The 26,498-nt window shown below is 28.6% G+C and overlaps 1 protein-coding gene and 2 long non-coding RNA genes across 8 annotated transcripts in view; 1 reads left to right on the forward strand and 2 right to left on the reverse strand.

Annotated features, from left to right (window-relative positions):
• LOC120358916 overlaps positions 1-26,498 on the forward strand; it is a 97,426-nt gene that overhangs the window by 14,085 nt on the left and 56,843 nt on the right. The window contains exon 1 of one of the 4 annotated variants that reach the window (XM_039454748.1): positions 10,327-11,081. The exons of 2 other annotated variants lie outside the window; for them this stretch is intronic. In XM_039454748.1, the coding sequence (XP_039310682.1) occupies positions 10,960-11,081 (122 nt within the window). In that variant the 5' untranslated portion in view covers positions 10,327-10,959. Of the gene's footprint in view, positions 1-10,326; positions 11,082-26,498 lie in introns of those variants that run through there. One more of the 4 variants, XR_005575800.1, reaches the window with a different exon arrangement.
• On the reverse strand, positions 14,665-17,936 carry LOC105203968. 3 transcript variants are annotated; one of them, XR_005575803.1, is made up of 4 exons: positions 17,560-17,936; positions 17,336-17,483; positions 15,578-17,206; positions 14,665-15,389 (listed from the first exon to the last, which is right to left on the reverse strand). It is a non-coding gene; the product is annotated as an uncharacterized LOC105203968 (long non-coding RNA). The 3 variants fall into 3 exon arrangements; XR_005575804.1 differs by having other exon boundaries at positions 14,665-14,982; positions 15,127-17,206; XR_005575802.1 differs by having other exon boundaries at positions 14,665-17,206.
• LOC120358917 lies at positions 18,668-25,023 on the reverse strand. The gene is made up of 3 exons (XR_005575805.1): positions 24,322-25,023; positions 18,955-19,187; positions 18,668-18,840 (listed from the first exon to the last, which is right to left on the reverse strand). It is a non-coding gene; the product is annotated as an uncharacterized LOC120358917 (long non-coding RNA).

The raw sequence follows: 26,498 nt of genomic DNA on the forward strand, positions 1-26,498 counted from the left end.
TTTTGAGATAAAAGTTTTCAATTAATGTTAATTTCTTAATATTAGAATCATGATTAGAAAAGAGAGAGAAAGATAAATTTATCATTTCTAGAAATATATTTTTTGCATTAAAACAAAAATTTTACTTGAAATTTTTGTCTCATAGTAATCTTTAAAATCTAAATTTGCTTCACTTAAGTAAAATTTGTACTTTGAACAAAAAATTATTGTTTATATATATATATATATATATATATATATATATATATATATATATATATATCTTAATTGATACAATATATTAATAAATTATTTTTAGTATTCATGTCATACATTGAAGGAAAATGTTTACTTATTAACAAGAGTCAGATTCAAGTAATTAGAGGTACTAGTTTTAATAAAAAAATTTTCTACTGCCAAACAGTTATATTTTTGTTCCAATGAAATATTTCTTCATTGATAAATTATTTGCTTTGAAGATAATATTTCATAGAAACAAAACAAATTTGTTACTTCAAAATGATTATTTCTTTGGATTTAGAAATTTTAATTTAGGAAATTGTATTTGCTCGAAACAAGTAAGTTTTTTTTCCGTGTATAGATTATCAAATAAAAGGTAGTTTTATTTCAAAACGACCATCTTGAAGTTTGTTTGAAACTTTTGCTATGTTAAAAAATAATGATATTTTTTATAGGTACGTATAATTTGTAGGAGGAGACCATTGCAGTGATATTCAAAAGGTTATTGTATCTAAAGTTAATATCTTTCTACACCTGTTTCCTATGCTAGATATGTACCTAAGCGTACTGTATGTACGTATTTAACTATAGCGCAAAACGGTATTTACAAATTTGATCAAAAAAAAAGAGAACTGTAGATAAGAGAACTAGATAAATATATACGAATTATCTATAACAAAGAAAATGGCAAATAATAAGTCAAATATTGATCATACATTTTTCGGAAAATTAGAATTACACAGGTCTACAAAATTAGGGAAGGGTGGTTCTTGTGCTTTAAACTTTGAATGATGTTTCTATAGGATTCTGATGCGTTGAATACGACTACGTTGTCCGTTTTTTTCCATCACTCAGTATTTTTTAAATAATCGCAAAAAACTTTTTTTGAAAAAAACTTGACTTCTTTATGAATTTTTTCTGGCTAAAGAAAAAATGATAGCAAAGTCAGCTTTACGGCATTTTACGCAGAAATGTTTCCAGAATGCAGAAAATATTTTTTTGCAACTTATAAAAATGTTTTATGCAAATCGTAAACAAAAAACTTTGAAAAAATTGTAAAAAAAATGATAAATTTTGAAATATAAAACCAAGTAATTTAAAAGATAAAAATCTTAAAAAATATTTAATTATTTAAGCTTATAGCTGTATGTTTCGAATTAATTCTTACTTAATCTTGTTCTCAAATTTACATTAATAATTCTCTTGCTGAGAGAATCAATAATCAGGAACTCTGATGTGGTTAATCAGTGAAATTATTCCTCTATTTATTCTAATTTTGAAATGGACTATGATATCTTTGTTAAATATGTATCAATTACATAAATAATATATTCAATTTTATGAATATGCATGTGCACTGAGAAACATAGCAAAAGTTTTTTTTGTCTATTATATATCAGTCTATTGTACAGGGGAATTATTAATGAATGTTATAGCGTTTTACCCTGAGAGCATTTATACCGACAGAACTTGTAATACACTAAGCGCTTGTTAGATGATAGCTGCTTTGGCCGGTACGCGCGCGCGCGTCGCGAGCAGTGCCGAATGATACGTACAGGCCCCTGCTAAAAAGCTTTTCTTAGATTTTTCTTTATATAATTTTTCTTTATATAATTTTTCAGAATATCTGTAATATAATTTTATAGATTTGTATAGTTTTTCAGATTTTTTTATAAAAATTGGATTACTTTTCATAAACACTTTGAATGTCTGCATCTTTTCTTTAAATTTTTAAATGTGTTAACTATGAAGTATCCTAAAATTTTTATTATTTTTTCTTCTATAATTTCAGATAAAATGTTATAAAATGTAAAATAGTTAAAAGCATTTTTTATAAAAATTGTAGGATGAAAAGTTCAAAGAGAAAATGTACACTTTCCGAGTAATTCTTATTATTTCCGAAAAATGTTTCAATTCGTATAAAAAGTAATTACGAGAAAAAATTTTATCAGGGATGTTTTCGGGAAAAATATGAAAAATTCTCATATGTTCTGAGAAATTATGGTATTTTTCATTTTTTGTTAGAGAAAGATTTAAGAAAGTGTTAGAAAATTTGAAGAATTTTAAATAACTTTTTATTGGAACATTTTTCGGAAATAATTAGAATTACTTGGAAAGTGTACATTTTCTCTTTAAACTTTTCATACGTGTGTATTCCAAAATGTTCTGAGATTTCTCATCTTACAATTTTTATAAACTTTTAACTATTTTACATTTTATAACAATTAATCTGAAATTATAGAACAAAAAATAATAGAAATCTTAAGATACTTCATAGTTAACAAATTTAAAAATTTTGATAAAAGATGTAGACATTCAAAGTATTTATGAAAAATAATCTAATTCTTATAAAAAAATCTGAAAAAACTATAAAATTATACAGATATTCTGAAAAATTATGTAGAAGTAATGTGAGAATAATTTTTCAGCAGGTGCCTATACGTATCATTTGGCACTGCTCGAGCTGCGTGAAGTTGGCCCCCCCACTATTAAAAATCTAGTAACGATCATTACTATTCGATTGGTGGTCGTTTGGTGGAGTTTGGTAGTCCATTCCCGACGATTGGTAGTCGAAATTATAATTAATAATATAAAAAAAAGACATACTTGCGTGAAGTTGGCCTCCCTTTTATAAAATTTGGCTTTGCAGACTGCATAAGAAATTATAACAGTAAGCATTCGTTTGGTGGTTGCTTACTGACGTTTGGTAGTCCATTTCCAATGATTGGTAGTCGGAAAATTGTAATAATACAAAAAGAAGTAATGTATCTGAATAAAAGGTTAACCTAATTTTTTTTTCTTTTTAATTCTGTTTATATTGATAGTAACTTCCTAACGTCTGCTCCATAAATTTGTCTGTACTGCAAAGTATGTTGCTCTGCAGAAATGTTGTCATTAAGAATAGTTGTTGTGCTACTCTAGCACAATCCGGCACAACTGAAGAAATTTCAAAAATGTAAAATTTTTTACTTACCCTTCCTCTTTTTTATTAATTTTTATCAATATTTAAGCTTTTAGAGGTCATTATCTCTTGTTTTTACTTCAGCTATACCTCAATATAAAACCATAACTCCCAGAATATCTATATTTCTTTAAATATTACGACCATTACAAATTATTTATATTTCATATATTTATATTTGAACTGTGTCGCGAAAAAGTGCGGAGCTGGTAATTAATATTATTAATTTCTTTTTTGTAATTTTTGTTTGAGTTATCAACTTTTTTCTTATGACACAAGTCAACACAAACGTAGCCCAAAGCAGTATAATTAGAAAAAATACAAAGTTTGAAAGTGCAGGGCTGGCAAAAATTTGGTTTTTTATTTATAAAAAAAAATACTTCATGTTATTAAGCTGCGAATTGCGGCACAAATTAGCACAAACGTAGCACAATACAGCACAATTAAAAAAGAAAATATAAAATTCAAAAAGTGCGGGGCCAACTTCACACACATTTGTAAATGTCAAAATGTAAACAATATTGATGTGTATTAGTCTCTCTTTTATTTGTTTCTAGGTATTAACTTCGAAAGATTATAAGAATTTTGTAAGAGCTAAAGTTTTTTAAATACATGAATTTTAATATATCTACTTAAAAATGCGTGTAAAAATGTTACATAAAAGTATTATATAAAAATAAATGTAACTATGAATAAATGCCGTGAGAGCCAACACAAGATGTTCATGAGAGAATTAGTGTAATTGACAAACAATTATTAGATGTTTCAATCCTCTGATTTGGATCATCTTCAGTATAAACTTATTATTTCACATGCGACGATAATCAGGCTTATGTAGCACAGGTACAAAAATTGTCAATTAAAAATAATGCAGTACAATTGCAGTGGGATACATTGCGATCTGTGTCATTGTGTGGCAAGTTTTTTGAATGGTCACATTGACTAAAATTGTACTGCATCATTTTCGACTATCCATTTTTGTACCTGCGTTACACAAGCCTGATTATCATCGCATGTGGAATAATAAGTTTACACTAACAATAAGGATGATCCAAACCAGAGGATCAAAACGTCTAATAATTGTTTGTCAATTATATTAATTCTCACATAAACATCTTGTGTTGGTTCTCACGGCATTTATTCAGTTTGATTTACTTCTTCAGAGCCTTTCTAATAAATTGCGTCATGGAATATTAAACTGAAACGCAACTAAAGTAGCCACTATTTCATTTTAAATTTGCCAAAAGAATCGTATATGAAAATTCAACTACAGCGGACGGAGTTCTATGAGGGATGTGTGCTTGTAAAAAAAATATGTATGCACGGAGAAAAATGAAAACCATTACGATTAGTCGTCTAAAAATTGCATCTGCATTTATTGTGTCATCGATATGTTGCCATGTGCATCGATATTTGTATGACGTACGTACATAATCAAGGTCGATTGAAGTGACATCATCTGAATTATAGTTTTCGTTATAGAAATCTGTATTAAAAGAATTCTGATCCCAAAATTTGTTCAAAACGTAATTGTAATCATAATTCGGAGGATTAAACTCAGATAAGTTGAAAGAATTTGCAAAAATACTTTGACATGGCAAAATGTTTTATGCAGATGTTGTGTTGACGATCTCTTGAGTTCCCGATAGTTCGTTGCTATTTCTACAATAAGTGGGCTAATAATGTAACGTTGGCCGCACAATTTCTTAACTATAATTTTTATAATTTCTGCTCATGAACATAAACGACATGTATGTACAACATAAAATTTTTTCGAGGGGAAAATGCGTAATTCCGCGTATAATGCGTGACCCAAATGTACTGCTTCTTTGCTGACACATCGTGATAATATTTATTTATTTTTATTTCTCTCATTGCTATTTCACTTTTCTAATATTCTTTGTTTTTCTTTCAATGTTCCTAAAATATATTTGTGTCTGTTAAAAGTCACGTTAAGTTTATTAAAAGAATAGTAATATTAACTTAAATCTCATTACATGTATTAAACAACTCCTCAAATAATACAATTATTACAGAGATACAATTTAACATGTATTTGTATTTATATACAGTTTTTTTATATAATAAAGTACGCTAATTTTCTCCGTAGAAAATAAATACAGATCAAAGGTAGAAAATGCTTAAATAACCGTCTATATTTATGAAGAGTAATTGCACATTACTGAAGCATAAAAATGACTGTACTGTAAAACAAAATCAGATAAGACATGTTTATATAAATTTTTTTTTGTTTAGTGACTCATATCTGTTGCTGCAGTGAAGTCCACTTTTTAGAAAACATCCTGTACCTATATCATAAAACTTTTATTTTTTTAATATACGAGTATAATAATTAATAACATTCAATGAGTAAATTTTGTTAAATTATAACATTTATATATTTCTTATAAACATTTCTCTTAAAATATCATAAATACCAATACCTGGGGCCCTATTCTTGAATCTATACGCAACTTTGCGTATACGAACGTTGCGAACGGTCCGAAAGCGTATACGCTTCTCATGTCGCATTCTTGAGTACTGTTTTGTAGTACTCGCAGTTGGAAACGTATACGTTTTCTGTTAGGCTGAAATACGCTTGGCAACGTTGTAAAATATACTTAACTTTCTACAAACATTAGACCAAAAGTCTATTGCGCAATAGTGTTTATGAAAGTTTACGATATACATAGCGATTGAAAAGGTAAGTAATTTGACTTAAACATTTTCAAGAAAATTCATATTTTTCAAAAAATTAGCCTGAAACAAATCATCCCTAATATGGAAATCTCTCCTTCGTTGTTCCGCTATTTCAGCATTTTCTAATGCATTTATAATTGGCATATTTAATATTACGTCTTCCAGATCCATTTTTATTAATTAGATTTTTTTGTATACGTAAAGATGTATGCTTTTCTTCTCCTCTGTCTTTTCTACTCGCATAACCAAAGTTGGATAGGTTATATATATATATATATATATATATATATATATATATATATATATATATATATATATATATATATATATATGTATAAACTTAAAAATTTCTAAAGTTTAATATAAATAATGTTTTTAAAGAATTAACTTTTCATTTAACTTAATTTAATCTTAATGTAACTTTTAACAAGTTAATTTTTTTCGTAATATTTGTAACATTTAACGTAAATAAATTAATTTTATAAGTCATTAACTTTAGCTTATATAATTAAGTTCAAAAAATTTATATATATATATATAATATATATATATATATATATACATTTTTTTAACTTAATTAAGCTAAAGTTAATGGCTTATAAAATTAATTTATTTACGTTAAATGTTACACGAACAAAAATTAACTTGTTAAAAGTTACATTAAGATTAAATTAAGTTAAATAAAAAGTTAATTTTTTAAAAACATTATTTATATTAAAATTTAGAAATTTGTAAGTTTTTAAAATTAGACTACTCACAACAATAACGTATACGTTTCGAGAGAAAAGTATGGTATAACCCATTTGTTACATTGCGAATGGTAAGTTGCGTATACGATTGCATTTGCGTCTGTCAAGAATACCGTTCTAGAGATTTTCTATTGCAAGTATTCGCAACTTGATACTTGCGTATACGCAACTATTTCAAGAATAGAGATCTAGGGATTTCCCAAAGCGATCACTCGTAACTCGCTACTTGCGTATACGCAACTGTAGTTGCGACTTTCAAGAATAGCCCCCCTGAAATATATAGGGGAAAGTAGGGTTATTGTACGCACTGGGTAATTGTACGCTTCGTGGTTTGGCACCTTCCCGATGAATAGAAATTATATCACGACGATATTTGTAGGCTGAAGGCATTTTTTAAATATATAACCATACGTTATATCATTTAAAAACGTAGTTAATTGAAAAAATAAGAAAAAGTAAAATCATGATTTTTCTTGCGATTTTGGCGTTCAGAAAATAAGGCAATAAGTCCGTATTTTTACTTTAGTCATTTAATTTTGTTATACCTAACAAAAGTACGTTTTTTCCTGCGTTCTTTGAGCTATTGTTTATTAAATTTAATTAAATAGTCATCAAGTAATTGTTTTTTTATCAAATCAAGTTCGCCGTCGACAATTTTACGCATCCATCTTGAAAGGCGTGAGACCACGTGAGATCAACTATAGTGCCACTAGTACAGTGTAGTGCAGTGTAGTGTAGTTAAAAGAATGGGCTATAACCTCATTTTTCCTCCGCGTCCATTTATCCAACCGCACGTACAATTACCCAAGGCCCGAGAAATTTTTTCGTTTAACCACTTGCTTCTTTTTGCTGAATATAGCATTATCAAATAAAAAATTGTTCAATATGACAATACATAATGATAAAAAAATGTTTAAAGTTTCTATTTCTGTACTCGTATCGATTTCAACTTTAAAAATCACTTCATATCAGGGTGTATGATAATAGTTGTCCCCACGTTTTACCGTAGGAGTTGACTTACCGACTTGCTCTTGTAGTTCACTAAACGCTCCTTAGATGGCAGATGCTTCGGCACAGGACCGAGTTACACGTACATACAGGCCCCTGGTGAAACTTTTTCTCAGATTTTTTTCGTATCATTTTTCAGAACATGTGTATAATTTTTTATAAAATCTAAAAAGTTAAAAAAGTATTTTTTTTAAATTGTAAAATGAGAAATCTCAGAATATTTTAGAATTCACATGTATGAAAAGTTCTAAGAAAAGATGTAGACTTTTTAAGTATTTCTAATTGTAAGTATTTTTGAAAAATGTTCCAATTTGTATAAAAATTATGAGAAAAAATTTAACCAGGGATGTTTTCGAGAAAAATATGATAAAATATAAAAAATTTTTTATAATTATGGAATTGTTTTAAAAAGTTACAAATTTTTTATTTTTTGTTGAAAAAAAATGTTAGAAAATATTAGACAATCTAAAGAATTTCACATAATGTCACATGCAATCATTCTGAGAAACTATGAAATTTATTATTTTATATTATTTGGGAAAAGTGTTAAGAAATATTAGATAATCTGAACAATTTTTCAGAATTTATAATAGGCTCGTTCTGATCAAGATATTATATTTTACGTTTCGGTGAAAAAAATGTGAGAAAATTTGAAAAAAATTTTTCGTAAGTTTATATAATTACTTGCGAATTGTTAACATAAAAAATTATGAGAATTTTATAAAAAATTATGAGAAAAGTTTTTACTGGGGAAAGTTGTGCATGGTCATAACCATTATATTGGTTTATGTAATTGAAAAAGTACTTTAAAAACTTTGAATTTTAAATAATAAATAAATTGCACAAATTTTAATTTTACACATACGTTATAATATACGTAATAATAGTATAATAATAATTATTTAATTATGTAATAATAAAATATTACTTAAATGTAATTATTAAAATATCAAAAAAAAAAGAATTTCAATAACTTTTGTAGATTTATAAAACATTAAATAATTAGACTGTTATTATGATTCATGATCTTATAACTTTTGTATTACGCACGGTCCTGAGACAATGTGTCGCGCTCCTTATTTACGCCGTCCGTCAGCATCGTTTCTAAGGCGTGAACGGCGGGAGGGCAATAGGCGTGCGTCGAAAAATCCGGCCGAAAGTTGCAAGTAGCTGACAGCACTGCTAGAGTATTATGTGACGCCACGTAAAACGATAATCGTTGATTAATCGATTGCACATAAAATGTGCGTAAACTGTACAACGTTTCCCTAGCGTTGTATGAAAGTTTCGCAAACATCGCAAAAATGTTGGAAATAGTACGACGTTGTATATGTAAGGTATAATTGAATCGGGACATTTCTGGTTGCTTAGATATTACCGAACGCAATTTATACGACAAAACGCAAAACGCTGCGTTACATAAACGTCGTTGCAACATATATGCTATTATTGTACACTGTCGTATGTGATTCAGCGTATATACACATCTTATAAGAATAAATCGATAAAACGGTGTCGCTGATACCGTTTATCGATTTATCACGCAAGACGGTCAAAATAATTTTACGAGCTTAGGCGTGTATGCAGTTATCACAACTTTTGTTATCGCGGATCGGATGTTATTATTGTCTAACCGACATATAGGGTGTTTATTAATGGTTGTATACACCTTTTATTTTAAGTCATAAGAGGTGATTTACGACTTCACTCCATATAAATTACATGGAGTCAGTAGTCATAATTAAGGCGCACTCTTCTGATAAAAGGGGTACATGTTACTGTAAAAGCCCGAACTACGGTAAATCTTAAGATTTTCCAGTAAAACCTAAGATTTACCAACTCTTAATGGTAAAAGTCTGAACAGTTCTGTGATCATCGTTTATTTCAAACTTTTACCACCATTCACTTGGTAAATCTTAGGATTTCCGTACCATAAAGGCACGGTAAATATTGAAAAAGACATGTCATAACGTGTTCGGCGCAAATTTTACTTGTGTTATTTTTTACTATTCAAGAAATATTTTAAAGGTGTTTTTAAATGACTAGTTACTAAAAATTAATAAATATAAATACCAAATAAAAATAATTTAAAATAGGTAGGGATTTAACTGATTAGTAATATAAATAATTAATAATTAGTCTCATATGATACATAAAAATATGTAAGGTTTTGACTGATAGTTAATTGAAATAAATGCTATACAAATATACAGGGTGTCAGGTAACGATCGCCCGTGGTTTCGTGGATTGATAGATCAAGTAAAACTGAGCAGAAAAGTCCTGTACCATTTTTTAATATTTGCCATAGTTAACGAAAAAAAAATTAATAAAGTCTGCGAATAAGCGCGTATCACCGCGCGCAAGGACCGCCCGCCGATCGCCGAGACGTAGGCAGCCGCGGCTGTAGGCGCGGCGCTGTGCGGAGGAAGGAAAAGCAGTAGCTGTTTTCCCTCCTCACCGCACAGCACCGCGCCAACAGCCGCGGCTGCCTACGTCTCGGCCGTCTCGGCGACCGGCGGGCGGTCCTTGCGCGCGGTGATACGCGCTTATTCGCAGACTTTATTAATTTTTATTTCGTTAACTATGGCAAATATTAAAAAATGGTAAAGGACTTTTCTGCTCAGTTTTACTTGATTTATCAATCCACGAAACCACGGGCGATCGTTACCTGACACCCTGTATATTTGTATAGCACAATTTATTATACATTTAATTTCTAATTAAAATCTTTAAAATACTTTTAATATAAATAATCATCTAAATAATTTATATTTTATTTATTTTAATCTCTATATCTGTGTCGCGCTTTCCTGCTTCACAAAAGTCACATTTATTTTCACGTTTATTTTAGTCTAGAAATACACGTGTACAAAAGTTTTTGGCTCAACGAATATCATCGACCAAGCACTATACTCATATACACCGTATTGATATAGCCCCGTGTAACTTTTTCCTATTCCCGAAGCTAAAATTACTATTTCGAGGAAGGCGTTTTGAGTCAATTGAGGCCATAAAAAAAAAAATTCGCTAAAGAAGCTCAATCAACCAACGAACGAGGATTGGGTCAAGCGGTGGTGTGTTGCACTCGATGGAGCTTACTTTAAAGGCGACAAAATAAATTTTGATAGATAAATTAATTTTTCTGTGTTTCAATTAATAATTTCGGATATTTTTTTACACAGAGTATACATTCATATCATATTTATGGTATTAAGAGTGATAATCTTGAACAAAGTATTGGACGAAAACAGGTAGATAAATCAACTACCTTCTCCCCCCTCCTCCCCCCTCGCCATTCTTTAATGAAAGCGCGATTGAAGAATGCGCATAAAGAAACGCACCCGCGTTGAAGCCGCACGTTCGCACGATGTGTTATTTCGGTGTGCAGTGACAACCCTTAGAGGCACGGGCACAATAATCAATTTGAATATTGTGAAGTACTCGTAAGTACTTTAAATTTAAAGTAATTTTTTATTTAACTAGCAAAAATTACACTTTTGTGATAACATTTTTAAGTATAAATTTATTTGGGTTTTAATATTTAATATATAAATATTGTTTAGAATTAAAAATTTTTTCATTCGAGAAAGTTATATTACTTTTACTGTTTTTACTTTATACGCAAATATTCTGCTTTGGCTTTTTATTGCTATTACTTTATACTTAAAAAATTATAATATTGCAATGTTTACGGAATATTAATGTCATATTCCTGATATATTGCAGGCATATTGTTAATTTATGTTTCTGCAATGTCTCCGTAGTATTTCAACATTGCAACATTGCTGGAATATTGCTGCAATTTTCTGTGCTGTACGTAGTGATCTAGTTATTAGGATTGTAAAATTTAAAAATTATTATTCGACGTTAAGAACCGTTGTGACAAAGGTAATAGACTTATTTTATATTTTGTGAATGCAACTACGCGTAAGTTTAATCGCGCATTCCATATCGTAATATCATATATCTTTATTGTAAAATAAACACAAAAGTCTTCCATAATATAGCTTGTATTACTACTTTTTTGTTACCGATCATTGACGAATCAAATATTGTGTAATGCAGATTTCATGATCCCATATAGACAAAAAGACATCTTAAAGACTTCTTAAAGATGTCTTGCATGTCTTGTAAGATATCTTAATAATTGTCATAAAGACATCTTTTAGAAGTCTTTTAGAAGTCTTACGCAACAGTTTTAGACATCTTTTCGATATCTTGAAAATATCTTTAAGACTTCTTTACGATATCTTAAAAACATCTTGAAGATATCTTTAAGATATCTTAAAGATATCTTTCAGATATTTTTACGATATTTTAAAGACATCTTGAAGATATCTTTAAGACATCTTTAAGATATCTTTATGATATTTTAAAGATGTCTTTATGATACTTTAAAGATGTCTTGAAGATATCTTTTAGATGTCTTTAAGATATCTTTAAAAGACGCCTTGAAGATATTTTGTAAGGCTGAGTGTATTTCAAATACAAAGTACAAAATATTAGTATACTTATATTAGTATTTGAATTACAATACAAAATACTGACAATATTGATTTAAAATACAAAATATAAGTTGTACTTTGTATTTCAAATCAAAAGATTTCCAATATTTTGTATTTTATAATTTAAATATTAAGATTGCCAATATTTTGTATTTTGTACTTGAAGTACTTTTTGCCCAGCCTTGATAATGCAGTAATTAAGCCTTAAAAAGTTAATCAACCATTATAGTCAATTATTCTCCTCGCATTCGATTGTAATCATCCCATGGACTACCGGCTTATTTAAACTTTACTACACCAATTTATAATAGAACCTAAACCTAAGCATACATCGGATATAAAACACGTTTTGGACGCAAAAAAAATTGTTTGTAAGAAAATAAAACTGTTAGTTTATAATAATCACTTATATTATATAGACGTACGTAATTATTTTAGTAGTAATTACTTATTATAGTTTCTTCCTTATAGTAATTAATGACATTAATATTTTTTTCGTCACGCCGTAATTAATTTGTATAAGGAATTTGCATTAAATTAAAGAGATAATAAATTTTGTCGTAAATATAATTTTAATAGAATTCATTATACATATTTTAAATCAATAAAGTGGATAAACTAAAAATATATTTATATATCAAAATGTTACTTAGAATTATTGACTCGGTTTTTATAAATACATAATTGAACTTTCACATATAAATACAGCGTATAAAATTAATATTGCACAATGAACTAAAAATAAAAATGACTATATCTTAAAATATTACTCAGTCAGAATTATTGTCATTTTTTGAAATACTTATTGTACTATCGTAGAATAAATAACAGTACGTACATCACAGTAACATTGCACAATAAACAAAAAAATACACACATATATAAAAATATATAAAAATATTATATAAAAATATTAGTCATGTCATAATTATTGTGCCTTTTTTTAGTAATACCGTATCTTATCACATAACAGTAACACTGTACAATAAACAAAAAAAGATAAAAATCTGTATATAAAAATATTAATCATATGTTATAGAATGTTGGCTTGTTTTTTTAAGTAATATCATCAGCGTGTTGAAACTATCTTGTAATGTGTTTCTTAATCTCTGCGATACTATTAATTTTTCCATTATCTTTGGCATTAACTACACCTATAAAAAAATTAAGTATTAATATGAAATCAATAAAAATAGAAAATTGCATTTATTGTATACATAAATATATAAAATGTTCACAAAAACCTTTCAAAAAATTGAAATTTCTCATATGTTGTAAGCAGGGATTGGAAGTAACGAGTTATTTGTAACGGCATTATCGTTATAGTTACTTTTTTTGGTAACAAATTAATAACGGCGTTAATTTTTATTTTTTGTAACTGTAACGGTAACGTAGCTACAGTCTAGTAACGATAACAAATTTAATAGTTACTTTCATCGTTACTTTTTAATTTATAATATAATTTTTAATCTTCATTATTCAATCAATATTCATAGTTCGTTGTTATATTATATTTAAGATCGTTTTGATGAATAGTTGTAAAATAAACCAATCACAGAATTGTATTAGCATAAAAACGATCTTTACAGATGTCAACTTTTGTTTAAAGTAAATAGTAAATTAATACCGATAAAAATGTAATACTATATAAAGTAAAATATTTTCATGGTTTAATTTTTACATTACATTACAAAGTAAAACCTTCAGATAAAAGTCAAACCTTTGTGACGTAATTATTTAACTTCCTATTAAAAATATCAATAAAAAATGTATGTAGTTTATATTTAACAAATTCTATATGAATCTTATTCAGAAAATTCTATATAATTTTTGTAGTATTATTTATTTTAAGAATTGTAAGTTTAGAATTATATAAAAATTTTTAAACATAATCTAATTTTATTTTAAAATTAAAAAAGTAACAACAAAGTAACGAATCGTTACTATCTATGTAACGGTAACGGTCACGAGTTAATTTTGAGTCACTAACGAACAACAGTATAATTAGTTACTTTTTTGATTCGGTAACGAGTAACAATAACAAGTTACTTTTAAAAAGTGACTTTCCATTCCCTGGTTGTAAATACCAAAAAGCATACATTCATGTATATACGAAGGATATATAAACTATGATAATTTTCTCAAATAATTAAAAGCACACATTAGTACTCTTTACCCTTCTTCAGCGATACATTGTTCAGCGTACACGGTAAACAAAAAACACAGCGATGTGAACTACACGATAAGAAGAGACCGAAAGAAGATACACGTACACGCGAATAGGAGTTATTAATACGCGACACAAGCTAATAAAAAATATATTACACAAAAAATATATATATACGCGCAAAATAATAATACAAAGAAATATAATAACAATAAAAATATATGCAAACATACATAGTAAGAAATGATAATATGCACAGATATAAAAATATATAAAAATAAAAAATCCGGTAATACCAATAAGCACAGAAAAACGCTTGTATATCACATTCCCGCGAGACAACTTGCGTACGTGTAAAAATAGATAGAAATTAAGTATTGTTTACTCTTCTTCAGTGGTACATTGTTCTTAATATGTTATTACAAAGATGCACGCATTATTATATCCCTCATAATAATCATGTTAGCATATATCAAACTGTTTTAATGTAAAAACATATATTAATTACTCACTAATTATAATGTGAATAAACAGAGTATTTTTGATAGCAATCGATCTTTTGGCACCGGTCCAAGACATTTTGTGTCCTAATTCATATGCCATTGTATGTGTCAAGATATTGGAGATTATTTCTTGGCTTGTATCACCACCTATTTGCATAATAGTTTGCTTCTGTCAAAAATATTCAAATAGCATTATTTAAATATGAAAAAAGTACATGTTCTTGATTTCATAGAACTATTTCAGCCGGTGAAAAATTATATACGTAAAAAAAGTGTAGAAGATATAAAGTGTACAATAAGTAATAATACTTACAAGTAATTTACGAATTGCTTCATCGTTTTTAATCTATTATTAAATTCCCAAAATTCTTCTATAGATAATAATGGGAAATCGGGCAACAATGAGCAATATTAAGTCATTGTTTTCGTTTTCGATCTCGTTATTTGGGAATTTCTCTTTTAAGATTGCGATTAGTTCCTTCATTTTTGACATACACTTATTATATTGTTGTTTGCTTTCAATTTTAAATTCATAAACTTCTTTACTTAAATTATCTATTTTATCCCACAACATATCTCCCATAGAACAAACGTATTAAAATTTGAACATAATATACGTATACTTAAAATTTGCTTAAATTAAATATTAATAACTGTTTTAATAAGAATGTTATGTATTCAAAGTCACATTTTCTTCAATTTGGAAAGTGATGTTCGGTTAATATTTTTTTATAATGTGTAATATTTAATGACAATAAACTTACAGTAAATGTAAATTAGATACAACAACTCGGAAGAAAATTCAACATAGCAATTGATATTTGTGCAGTCAGTACAATGTCATATGTTTATTCAATTCGATGAAAAACATTATTACAGAAATATATAAATTTAAATAATCTGTAGGAAAATTGAATCAAGAAAGATTTTCAGTAGGCTTATATATTCTTACATAAAAATTTTCTTACCGTAAATTGTAACATTGGAAGCAGTTATAATGAAAAGATAGCGTAAATTAGTTTTTGCAAATGTAGAAATGTGAACATTATGTGTGTCACATATATACTCTGTATTATATATGTGTTGTGTGTCTACAAATATAAACAGATTATATACAGTTCACAATTTTTACATCAACAAAATAGAGCAATGACAATAACAATTACGTTTTCTCGGATACATACAAGTTAAGATACAAACTCAAACAAAAGTGAGTGCTTTATTTTATGAACTATAGTCATATAAAATACCTTTGTATAGAAACATTGACGTCCAGGCAGGATTAACGATTCTTGTTTTTAATACATAAACGTCAAAGAGGCCTTAGCTAGGATACTTTATTATTAGAAAAATTATTTGTATTTATTAGTAAAAGCTTTAAAAGAATATAAATTTACAAAAATCGGCTGATTTCATTTTGCTGACTGGTACATTAAGACCCGGTTTTTCATTATCTGGTTAACTTGTAGTTAAACTTAACTTGGTGTTTCAACCAATGAGCTTCACTTATGGCATCATCATGAGTAAAGCTCATTGGATAAAACATTAAGTTAAGTTTAACCACAAGTTAACCGGATAATGAAAAATCGGGCCTAAGAATTTTAAATGATTGTAACGGTGGCGAAATTTCATAAAGTATGAGATGAAATATAACGTGCAAATAACGTATTATTTTTGTAGATAAAAATATGTTTTAATAAAGAATAATAGTCATTCTGATAGTACCGTTTTTTGTTTGGACCTATTCTCATTGTCTTAAAAAGAATCGTTAATTTGGAACATTGTGTCTGTAACAGCTTATAAGTAATTGTATCATTTTATTTGTCGACAATTATATTTATTACGGATATAACAAGAAACACTTAAGAGCCTGTTTAAAGTTGGATTATTTATGGTATAATAATTAATAATACAAATTATTTTATGTGACACATGTCATAATTAATATATACAAACATATTTAAATTATCCGATTATGGTATATTTCAAAATTTTAAAGCAACAATTACAGAAAGTAAAGTTGCAAAGATAATTTTAAAAAATTACCGTTTACTTATAAGTTATATTTACAATTACAAAACTGTGCTAAAACAGTTTTTTATTTTTATACAATTACAACATTAAAATAATTAATAATCAATCTAAAAAAAAGTTTCATTAATATTATACCCATTTTGTACGAAACTCTTCCGTTTGAAGATTTTTTTCCATTTTCTGTAAATCTTCCTCATTTTTTAACGGTAGACTTTTTGCAAATTTGCAAATGTCTACTATTGTATTAGTTAATAACGAGGTTGATTCTTGTCTTATAGTCTCGTTTGCTCTGTTTTTTTTCAGTTCTTCAAACTGTAGTAAAATTTTGTGCTGAATAAACAAAATTTCCTTCAAATAAGCTGTACAGAAAAAGAATAATATTTTAAAACAAAATGACATATTATAATTTAACAAATGTTGCAGACAACACAGATTATATTAGAAAAGTAAGAAATAGTAATGTAGGAATTTAAAATTTTAAAAATTACCAATTTTAATAGGTTTATCTTGTTGCTCCTCAATTTTTTTAATTATTTTTTTTTAATGGATCCTGTTTTCGCATTGACGATGGTACACTTTCAAGAGCAATATTTGATTCTAAATTTTCTTTTCTTACGCAATCGTCTTTTTCAATTTCTGTTTTTGATGATAACAATCCAATATTATTATAATGAACATTATGAAAAATGTTGAATATAAGAATAACATGTACCGTCATAATTAATGTCATCCTCGTCGTCAGATTTCTCTGTCAGTGAATTAAGTTGAGAATCTTGTGGCTTCATGTTTTTCATTGGATTTTTCTTTACGCATAATGTTATCACAACTTTTCGATTTTGACGTTTTACCTTTATTTGGTACGATTGGAAATGGTGGTAATACTTTAGAATTGCGTTTTTTTACTGGAACTTTATCCGAAAAATCATCAAAACTGTAAGCATCATCTGAATGCCGCACTTTAGCTCGTACGTCTACTTTTTTTATATTCTTCCGGAGTAATAGATTCTACGAGGTGTGTTCAAAAAGTATCGCGAATTTTGTGTTTTTTCAAAAATTATTTATTTATTCATGAATATCTATTTTGTCCCCTTCAAAGTAATCCCCATGAGATATTATACACTTGTGCCAACGGTTTTTCCAATCTTCGAAGCACTTCAAAAAATCATTTTTTTTTATCTTGTTCAGCTCCTCCTTCGATGCCGTCTTTATCTCGTCAAGCGTAGCGTAACGTCGTCCTTTCATGGGCCTCTTCAGTTTAGGGAACAAGAAAAGTCACAGGGGGCCAGATCTGGGGAATACGGTGGCTGCGGCATCATTAGTGTGTTGTTTTTGGCCAAAAAGTCGCGCACAAGCAACGATGTGTGAGCAGGGGCGTTTGGTACGAATTTCGCGGCGACCCGTCTCATGCCCAAATCATTGATAAAAATCGAATGGCACGAGCCAATCGATATGTTTAGGTCCTCAGCAACTTCTCTAACGGTGATTCGACGATTGGCCAATACCATTTTCTCCACTTCATTAATTTTTTCGTCTGTTGTTGAAGTGCTCGGGCGTCCGGCACGCTCTTCGTCGTTCACATCTTCTCGGCCTTCTGAGAACATTTTGTACCACCGATAAACGTTGCTTCGGTCCAAGGTAGCTTCTCCGTATGCCACAGTCAACATTTGGAATGCATCCGCGCACTTAATTTCGTTTTTCACACAAAATTTGATACAGGTTCTTTGATCCATTTTTTTGAATAGGTAAAAATCGAAGACGATCCAAAACACGTGCAAGCAAAGCAGCTGTCAACAATTAAGTGAACATTCAAAATGGCCGAGCTTGTCGGCATAAGTGAGAGACATGAGTACCAACATAACGCCACAAAAAGATCGAAATTCGAATATACGTAACCCGCGAAAATTCAAAATTCGCGATACTTTTTGAACACACCTCGTATATCAAAAAGCTCCATAGAAAATTGCAACTTTATCAACTGCTTGTTCGTATGAATCTGAAAAAGAAATATGTATATAAAATAATATATCTATATATATTTTTTGTAAATATTTTTAAATTATTAAATTTGTAAGGCGGTCTGTACGTGCTATTATTTTTTTCAGTCTACCTGCATATCTTCTTAATTTTTCATTGTTTCCAATCTTCTTTTGGCGTCTTCATATTGGAAATAGCTTTATTAATTTTTATTTGATTTTGGTAAAGAGGCCAAGAAGCTATTGTTTGGTCATAATTAAGCCATGTCGTTGGAATCATTTCTATCCCCTCGTCGAACTAGACAATTTTATATTTTGAGGTCGTCATTGTCGACAGACGAACACGTCCAAAATGTGAATCCAGCAACTAGATTAAAAAATGACTTGAATATGTTAAATATATAATATATAACAAAAATATCATCTTTTTAAAAACCATGAGTCTTACGCAGTAAGAAATGTACCTTTCTCTTGTGTTAATTAAAAAGAAATGAAAGATGATTTACATACTTCATTGTTTAAAATTAAAAAATAGAAATAACTTCGAGTTAATAATAAAACTGCATAAAAAGACATTTATTTATTATTAACATCATTTAATACCATTAATTATAAGTATGAGATATAGGAAACCCTAATAGCACAAGACATCCTCGGGATGATCCTGAATTCGTCCTGAATGTCCCGGGACAATAATGGGACGGACTTAGGATATTATACTAGAATGAACATTTCAGGACTTTCAGAGCAATGTTAAATAAACTAAAGGAATTCTATATACAGCCTACATTATACCAACTGAACGTAATTTTAAGTCGTCCACACAGCACACTGTATTCAAACGACGTTCTTGGGACGTCTAAGTCCTAAACCGAGCCTAAGGACGTCCCTGGGTCGTTCAAATCCTAAGTCGATCCTAAGGACGTTCTTTGACCGTCTCTCTGTGTCATATGACACAAACTAGAAAAGTTAAGGGAAAATAAAAAAATTCTCGGTTATAATACTTTTCCGCATTTCTACATTATCAAATAACTAACTTCTTTAATGTTAAAACTTTTATTTAATAAAGATTTGAATTTGAGCAAAGAAATTTGAGATTAAGAATTTTGCTTTAAACAAAAAAAACCAAGACTGCCTACGGAGGTTTAATCCAGACTATATATAATATCTAAGTATGTATATAAAGAATTTAAGAAAGTTGTTATTATAAATTATACTTAAACATATAAAATTATTTTTATTAAAAAAAAACGTTTGTATTGTATCAGGAAATTAAGTATACGAGTAGGATTTGTTTTTTATTGCTACATTGGACTGCACTAGCTTTTTCTTTTTGCTTTCATCAAATTTTAAACATATACCTAAATATTATTTTTAACGCTGAATGTGCACTACTTCAGCAATAAAAAGCCTATAATACATATGACAGCTACTCTGAATAATAAAGATTAACTTAAAATTATACATTGTTTTTAAATAATTAATCATATATTTAATCCCTAACGAATAAAAAAAAATAAAAAAATTTCTTTGATATATAATAATTAAATGTTAATTTCACAATTTCAAACATATAAAGATTTAGAGCCGCTGTTCATATATCATCAAAAATTGGCTGCGTTTAGCGGAAAATACAGCTTTGCAATTGTTGTAAAATTCTTTAATATAAATGGTTATACATTCAGATACAGAAAGTAAGGGCAAATATTAATTATATCAAAGAATTTTACAACGGTATCAATAGACAAAATAGATCTATGAATGAAGAAACCTCAATCTACGTCTCGATGAACAGACAATATTTTTTAAATATTTTTTTAATGCCTTTTTTAATAAAAATTTTTTCATACTTAATTTAGTTATTGTATTATATTGACATATTTTCTAGTTGCATTCTTAAATAAATAATAACAAAAAAGTTATTCCAGATGCTAATCCGCATTTGTAAATATCAGTAGAAAAACTGTAATTTTATATATGTTTATATAAATAATATGGTTTAATTATACATAGTTCATCTTTTCAATAATATAAATTTAATTAATCTATCAGTTATATACACATATTAGAATAAAGTGTTCACAGATCATCACGAGGGATCCAGTTCGCAGCGATCACGGAGATCAAGCAACGTTCATCCGAGTCGCGACTTGGATGGGTGACCGTTTAGAAATTTTCGAGAAAAAATTCCCGATTTTTTTTGCGAAAAATGTTTTTTAAAATGTTATTAAAAATTTGCTCATTGGAATTATGTAGTGTAATAATATAATATATTTATGCGGATATTCCTTAAATATCCTTAAATAAATTCCTTAAATAAAAGGGTCCTGAAATGCGTATGTATATTCCAAGGATTGCAAATGGACGTCCTTAGGACTCCCGACGCGACGTCCACAGGATGTCCATAGGCAAGAATGAAGCGCTCATTCGGCAGTCCACAGGACGTCCACAGGATGTTTCGGGACTATAACAGGTAGTCCCCAGGATATCCCGCTCGTCCCGTGGACGTCCCTGTGCTATTAGGGAAATATACATAATTTATTGTCATTGTATGATAGTCTACACAATTTTGCAATAATTGTGTTTCATATCCAGGCCTTAACATCATTACTTCTCTTAACTACGTATATAGAAAATGTACCAGAGGTACAAGGTTCATAAAATAAATCGTCAGTTGGTATTAATCGCTTTCCAATTACAAATGTAGTATCTCCACTCATTGCGAAATTTAGTGCTTCGACAAATATTCCATTAAATAACATCAAACAATTGTCTCGGCCATTATTATTACAATTAAAGAATAATTTTTCCTCACGCAAAAATTTGTACTGCGAATCATATTGTCTATCGTTAGTAACAGGGCCGTCTGTATGTACCTTTTCAAGTGATAAGCCAGTATTATTCGAACGTGCCTGAAGTGCTGTATTTTGAAACTCTATCAACCGTCGCGAAATTTGTTGCAACGGTTTCTCACTTTTACGAATCATGCCTTTTATACATGAGATATAATTTTCAAATCTGAATGCACTGAAATTATCTAACGCACCATATTTTTTTACATATTATTTTCCTGTACTAAGTGCGTCAAGTTATGAACATTATGAGATACACATCGTCTACCGTAAAGAATTTCAAATAAAGCCACAAAGTAATTTAATAACTGTTCTGCATAATCAACATATTGTGAATTCAGTGAATAAGTACAACTGACTAAAATTGTAATTGCAAGATGCAGTGTCAAAAAATTATCATACATATCCTTTCTTAAAATATCTTTTAATACAATAGAACCGGTATATAACAAAAATTGTCGAAACTCAGTAGCTTTCTAAAACTTTTAAAAATTTCAACAATCTTGGTAATCTAACAAAGTCAGATGGTACTTTTCCTGAATTTAATTAAAGCATCAGAAATTATGTTTCTTTGATTTGCAGATATTTTGATACCTAAAGGCCCATGTATCCAAAGCAATAACAATTTGCGCATAACATCTAAGCATATCATGTGCATGTAATCTAGGGGTACATTTAAAACTAAGCCAGGAAAAGGTATTCTATTTAAAATTGTTTCACTGGCTTGATAATTGCCTTCACCAGAATAAACAAAATTTTTAAAGTTTTCATCAGTTCTTAAATGTATACTTTGTTTGCTAGGAAAACACGTGACCTCTTCTATACATGTACCTACAACATCGCATTTCGTACAACTATTATAACCACTTTGGTACTTTACATTTAAAATAAAAGCTTTTGCTGGAACATCGCAAATTAAAGCATGAATTCTAATTTCATACTGAATTCCATCATATTCAATACTATTAGTAACTAAATTCACAGCTTCATCTGTAAACATTTCTAAAAATGAATTTGAATTGTCTGGCTTTCCTTCCCCATAATATATACCTATCATGTGTACATTTCTGGAGTTTGAATCGGAACATAAAATGGGCTACATATTTTTTTCCGAAGACTCCTAATGGCGCGCTGTCGGTACTTATTAATAATTTAATGCATGTATTATTACATTTTGTAATACGACGATTTTTAATAATATTTAAAATAGAATTTTTTAATCCGTAGTGGTAATACTGCCCCCCTGCAATTTCGAATACTTCGGTAGATTTTGGCGTATCAAGCAATGTTCGAGCATTTGCAGGAAATGGCACATTTGTATTTTTTCCTAAAATTAATAATAATTTATTCAATGCATTATGTTTAATTGAAAACTTCAATGCCCAATTTCGTATGTTCTGTTTAAACATTTCACCGTTATTATGTACATTATATTCTGATTCAGATTGGTTCTCAGATACTGTTTCAATATTATTAGTGACTTCTGTATTTAGAACTAAGTCATCTTCATTTTCTTCACTTGTAACATTTAAAGTACTGGTTTCACGGGATGAAAAGACATTGTCATCATAGGTATAATCATCGAAATCTACGTTAGAAACAGTTATGCTAGCAAAATCATTATTTTGGTGAAGATGTTTCATTATTAGATTTCTGCCCACGAAGACGTTCAATTATTCTTTCTATTGATACAGCCGTATTTTGCTTGAATAGTTACCAAATATGTCTGAATACAACTTATTTTGCAAACGACGTCTAGAGGGCATCTTGTAACAATATTAATTTTTTTCTTCAAAATATATGTGTATCTGTTTAAAAAAAATAGTTTTTTAAATAACTATAAAGGCAATTTTTAAGAAATTGATTTTTGATTAATATAGGTTAATATAATAATTATCATTTATAACTGACATTTTTGTACTAGAAGTTTTCTAAAACCTATAAAAGATACATATAATACTGAAAAAAATGGATCATGTGTCGTTCAAACAAAATAAAGAGAAGAAAAGATATTATCGATCAAAATGTAATAGAACACCCCGACGTACTTTATTGAAAGCCAATTAAAATATCACACGCAATTTATAGTTATTTTTATGTACATTATACATACATGGATCAATCCACGTTCTCCACGAAATACATTTTTTCGTATCACGAAAGGCACAAAAAGTCAAGTTTAAGTTCCGAAAGTATTTTAGAATCGAAATATAATGTAGATTATGCCTAAAGCATATTAGAATAAAAAATCTAATATTGCGTTTTACAAAGACAATAATAGAGTGGAAAACACAAAGGAGGTTCTGAAAAAAATGACGGATGATTGCATTAGCAAACGGACTCAAAAATCGTGTTTCCAAATATGACTCATCGTGATTGATCTTTTAAGCTTCATATTGCGTATACGATGCTAGAAATCGGTCCGAGTTTTTGATCTGATAAAAAGGTATAAAGTTTAATAATTATAACCTCACATATTAGACTAATAACTTTATAACGCTATTTAGAGTCATCAAAGTACAAATATTTCTATTCGACAACTTGAACCGAGATCTCGGATTTTTAGCATCGTGTACGTAAAGCTTACAAAGCACACGTGCAAATAGACATGCAAATATTATAGATAAAAATAAGTTTCTTTATACTCACATTTCTTTTATTCTCACTCGTTTTTTTCACAATCTATTATATATAAGATATTTTCCACAAGCTCGTTACAATTTAATTTGCCTCAAGGAATTAACACGTTTGCACACGTAAGACACGGATAGATGAGGGCCAAAACACGACAACACAGTATAAGAAAAAACTTCTTTCTTATACTGTAACCACGAGCTATCTGTGCAAGATGAGACATGTGCTGGCAGGCGCCGCGTTGTTACCGCTTGTTGCACAAATCAGATTATCATGGCGGCGCACATGCGCACACATTAGAAGTAAATATCTTAAATAGAATGTTGCTAGACTATTTCATATGAAACGTTTGGAAAGATTTAAAACGAAAGGTCTCCAGAATATTAAGAGAATATTGCGAAAGTAATATTTAAAATAGAATGTCTTTAAAATATTTAATTCGCAACATTTTGAAACATTTCAAATAGAATGTTGCTAGATTATTTTGTATAGAACGTTCGGAAAGATTGAAAACAAAATATCTCCAGAATATTGAGAGAATATTGCAAATGCAATATTTTAAATTGAACGTCTGTAGAATATTTCAAATAAAATATCCTATTTGTAATATCTTTGCAAGTTTGCAGAAATATTTCAAATAAGATATTCTGTAAAAAACATTTGAAATATTTCTGCAATATTCTAATGACATTCCGTGCTGTGTGGGTTGAGTGTATTATCACACAATGTACATACACTTAGTGGTTTTTTTTTATTATTTACCTTTTTATTCAGCTACACACATTTTGAGTTATACAAAGTTAAAACAATAACATGGAATTTCATTAATATGGCCTCTTAAGCGAAATTTTTATATTAAAATATTTTTTCGATGAATCGATCGTCATTCTAGAGAGCGGTGTTTAAAAACATTAAAAACATTATTTTATGCTTGTTGTTTAATGTTAAACAGGGATAAAATGATATTTCTAACTAAATTTCTAATGGTTATTGTTAAAGTTACTAAACACAAAAAATTCTATATTAGGAAAATTCTAAACAATGGAAAATTAAAAATACATAATTTTGTAACAAGATACTGTGTTTCTTCTAAACTAAACTAACTTTTTTAAATTATTCTTATCGATAACCATATTACAACCACTTTCTTTCGGCCAACGATTATGCAGAGCATTAGATTTTTATAAATCACGTCCTAAATAACAAATATCTCATTACTTTGAGCCTAGAATCTGTCAAACAACACTTTGACGAATGTAATCGTTTAAGTTTCAATAGAAAATATTAATTATAAACAAAATGATTTAATAAAATAAAAATGAGTGCCATACGAGTATTACCCTCTTTTCTTCTATTTATTATTTAGGACGTGATTTATAAAAATCTAATGCACTACATAATTGGTGGAAGAAAAATGTGGTTGTAATATGGCTATCCATAAAAATAATTTTTAAAAATTAGTTTAATTTAAAAAAAACACAGTACCTTGTTACAAACTTATATATTTTTAATTTTCCATTGTTTAAAATTTTGATTTAGAATTGTCCTGTGTTTAGAAACTTTAGAAATACTATTAGAACTATTATTAAAAATATCATTTTATCCTAGTTTAACATTAAACAACAAGCATAAAATAATGTCTCTAATGTATTTAAACACCACTTTTTAGAATAACAATCGATTTATCGAAGAAATATTTTGATAGAAAAATTTTGCTTAAAAAACTATATTAACAAAATTCTATGTTATTGTTTTAATTTTGTATAACTCGACATGTAAACGGCTGAATAAAAAGTTAGATAACAACAAAAAAACACTCGAATGTATGTACCTTTGTATGATAATAGTTTAAGAATAATGAGGAAATGTATGTAATTAAAGGTTAAAAGTGTACCTTGAAAAACTGTAGAAGTGCTCAAAAGTAAAAATGCCTTTTAACAATTGTCGGTCATTATGTATTGGCATATTAGCGTCACTAAAAAAACGGCGGTCTACTAAACGAATAACTCCATAAGCAATTGTTAAAATAGGTTACCTAATAATGGAAATAATAGGAGCAACCATATTGTCGACAGTACCTGTAATAGCTTTTTCTCCTCTACGTGATTTAAAATCTAATACACTTGTTGAGATCGGTTATTACTTGAAGTGATTAGGAAGAGAGGACTTATAAGATTAAGTGTGGTTTAGAG

This window comes from Solenopsis invicta, chromosome 11 (assembly GCF_016802725.1).
Source record: "Solenopsis invicta isolate M01_SB chromosome 11, UNIL_Sinv_3.0, whole genome shotgun sequence".
NCBI lineage: Eukaryota > Metazoa > Arthropoda > Insecta > Hymenoptera > Formicidae > Solenopsis > Solenopsis invicta.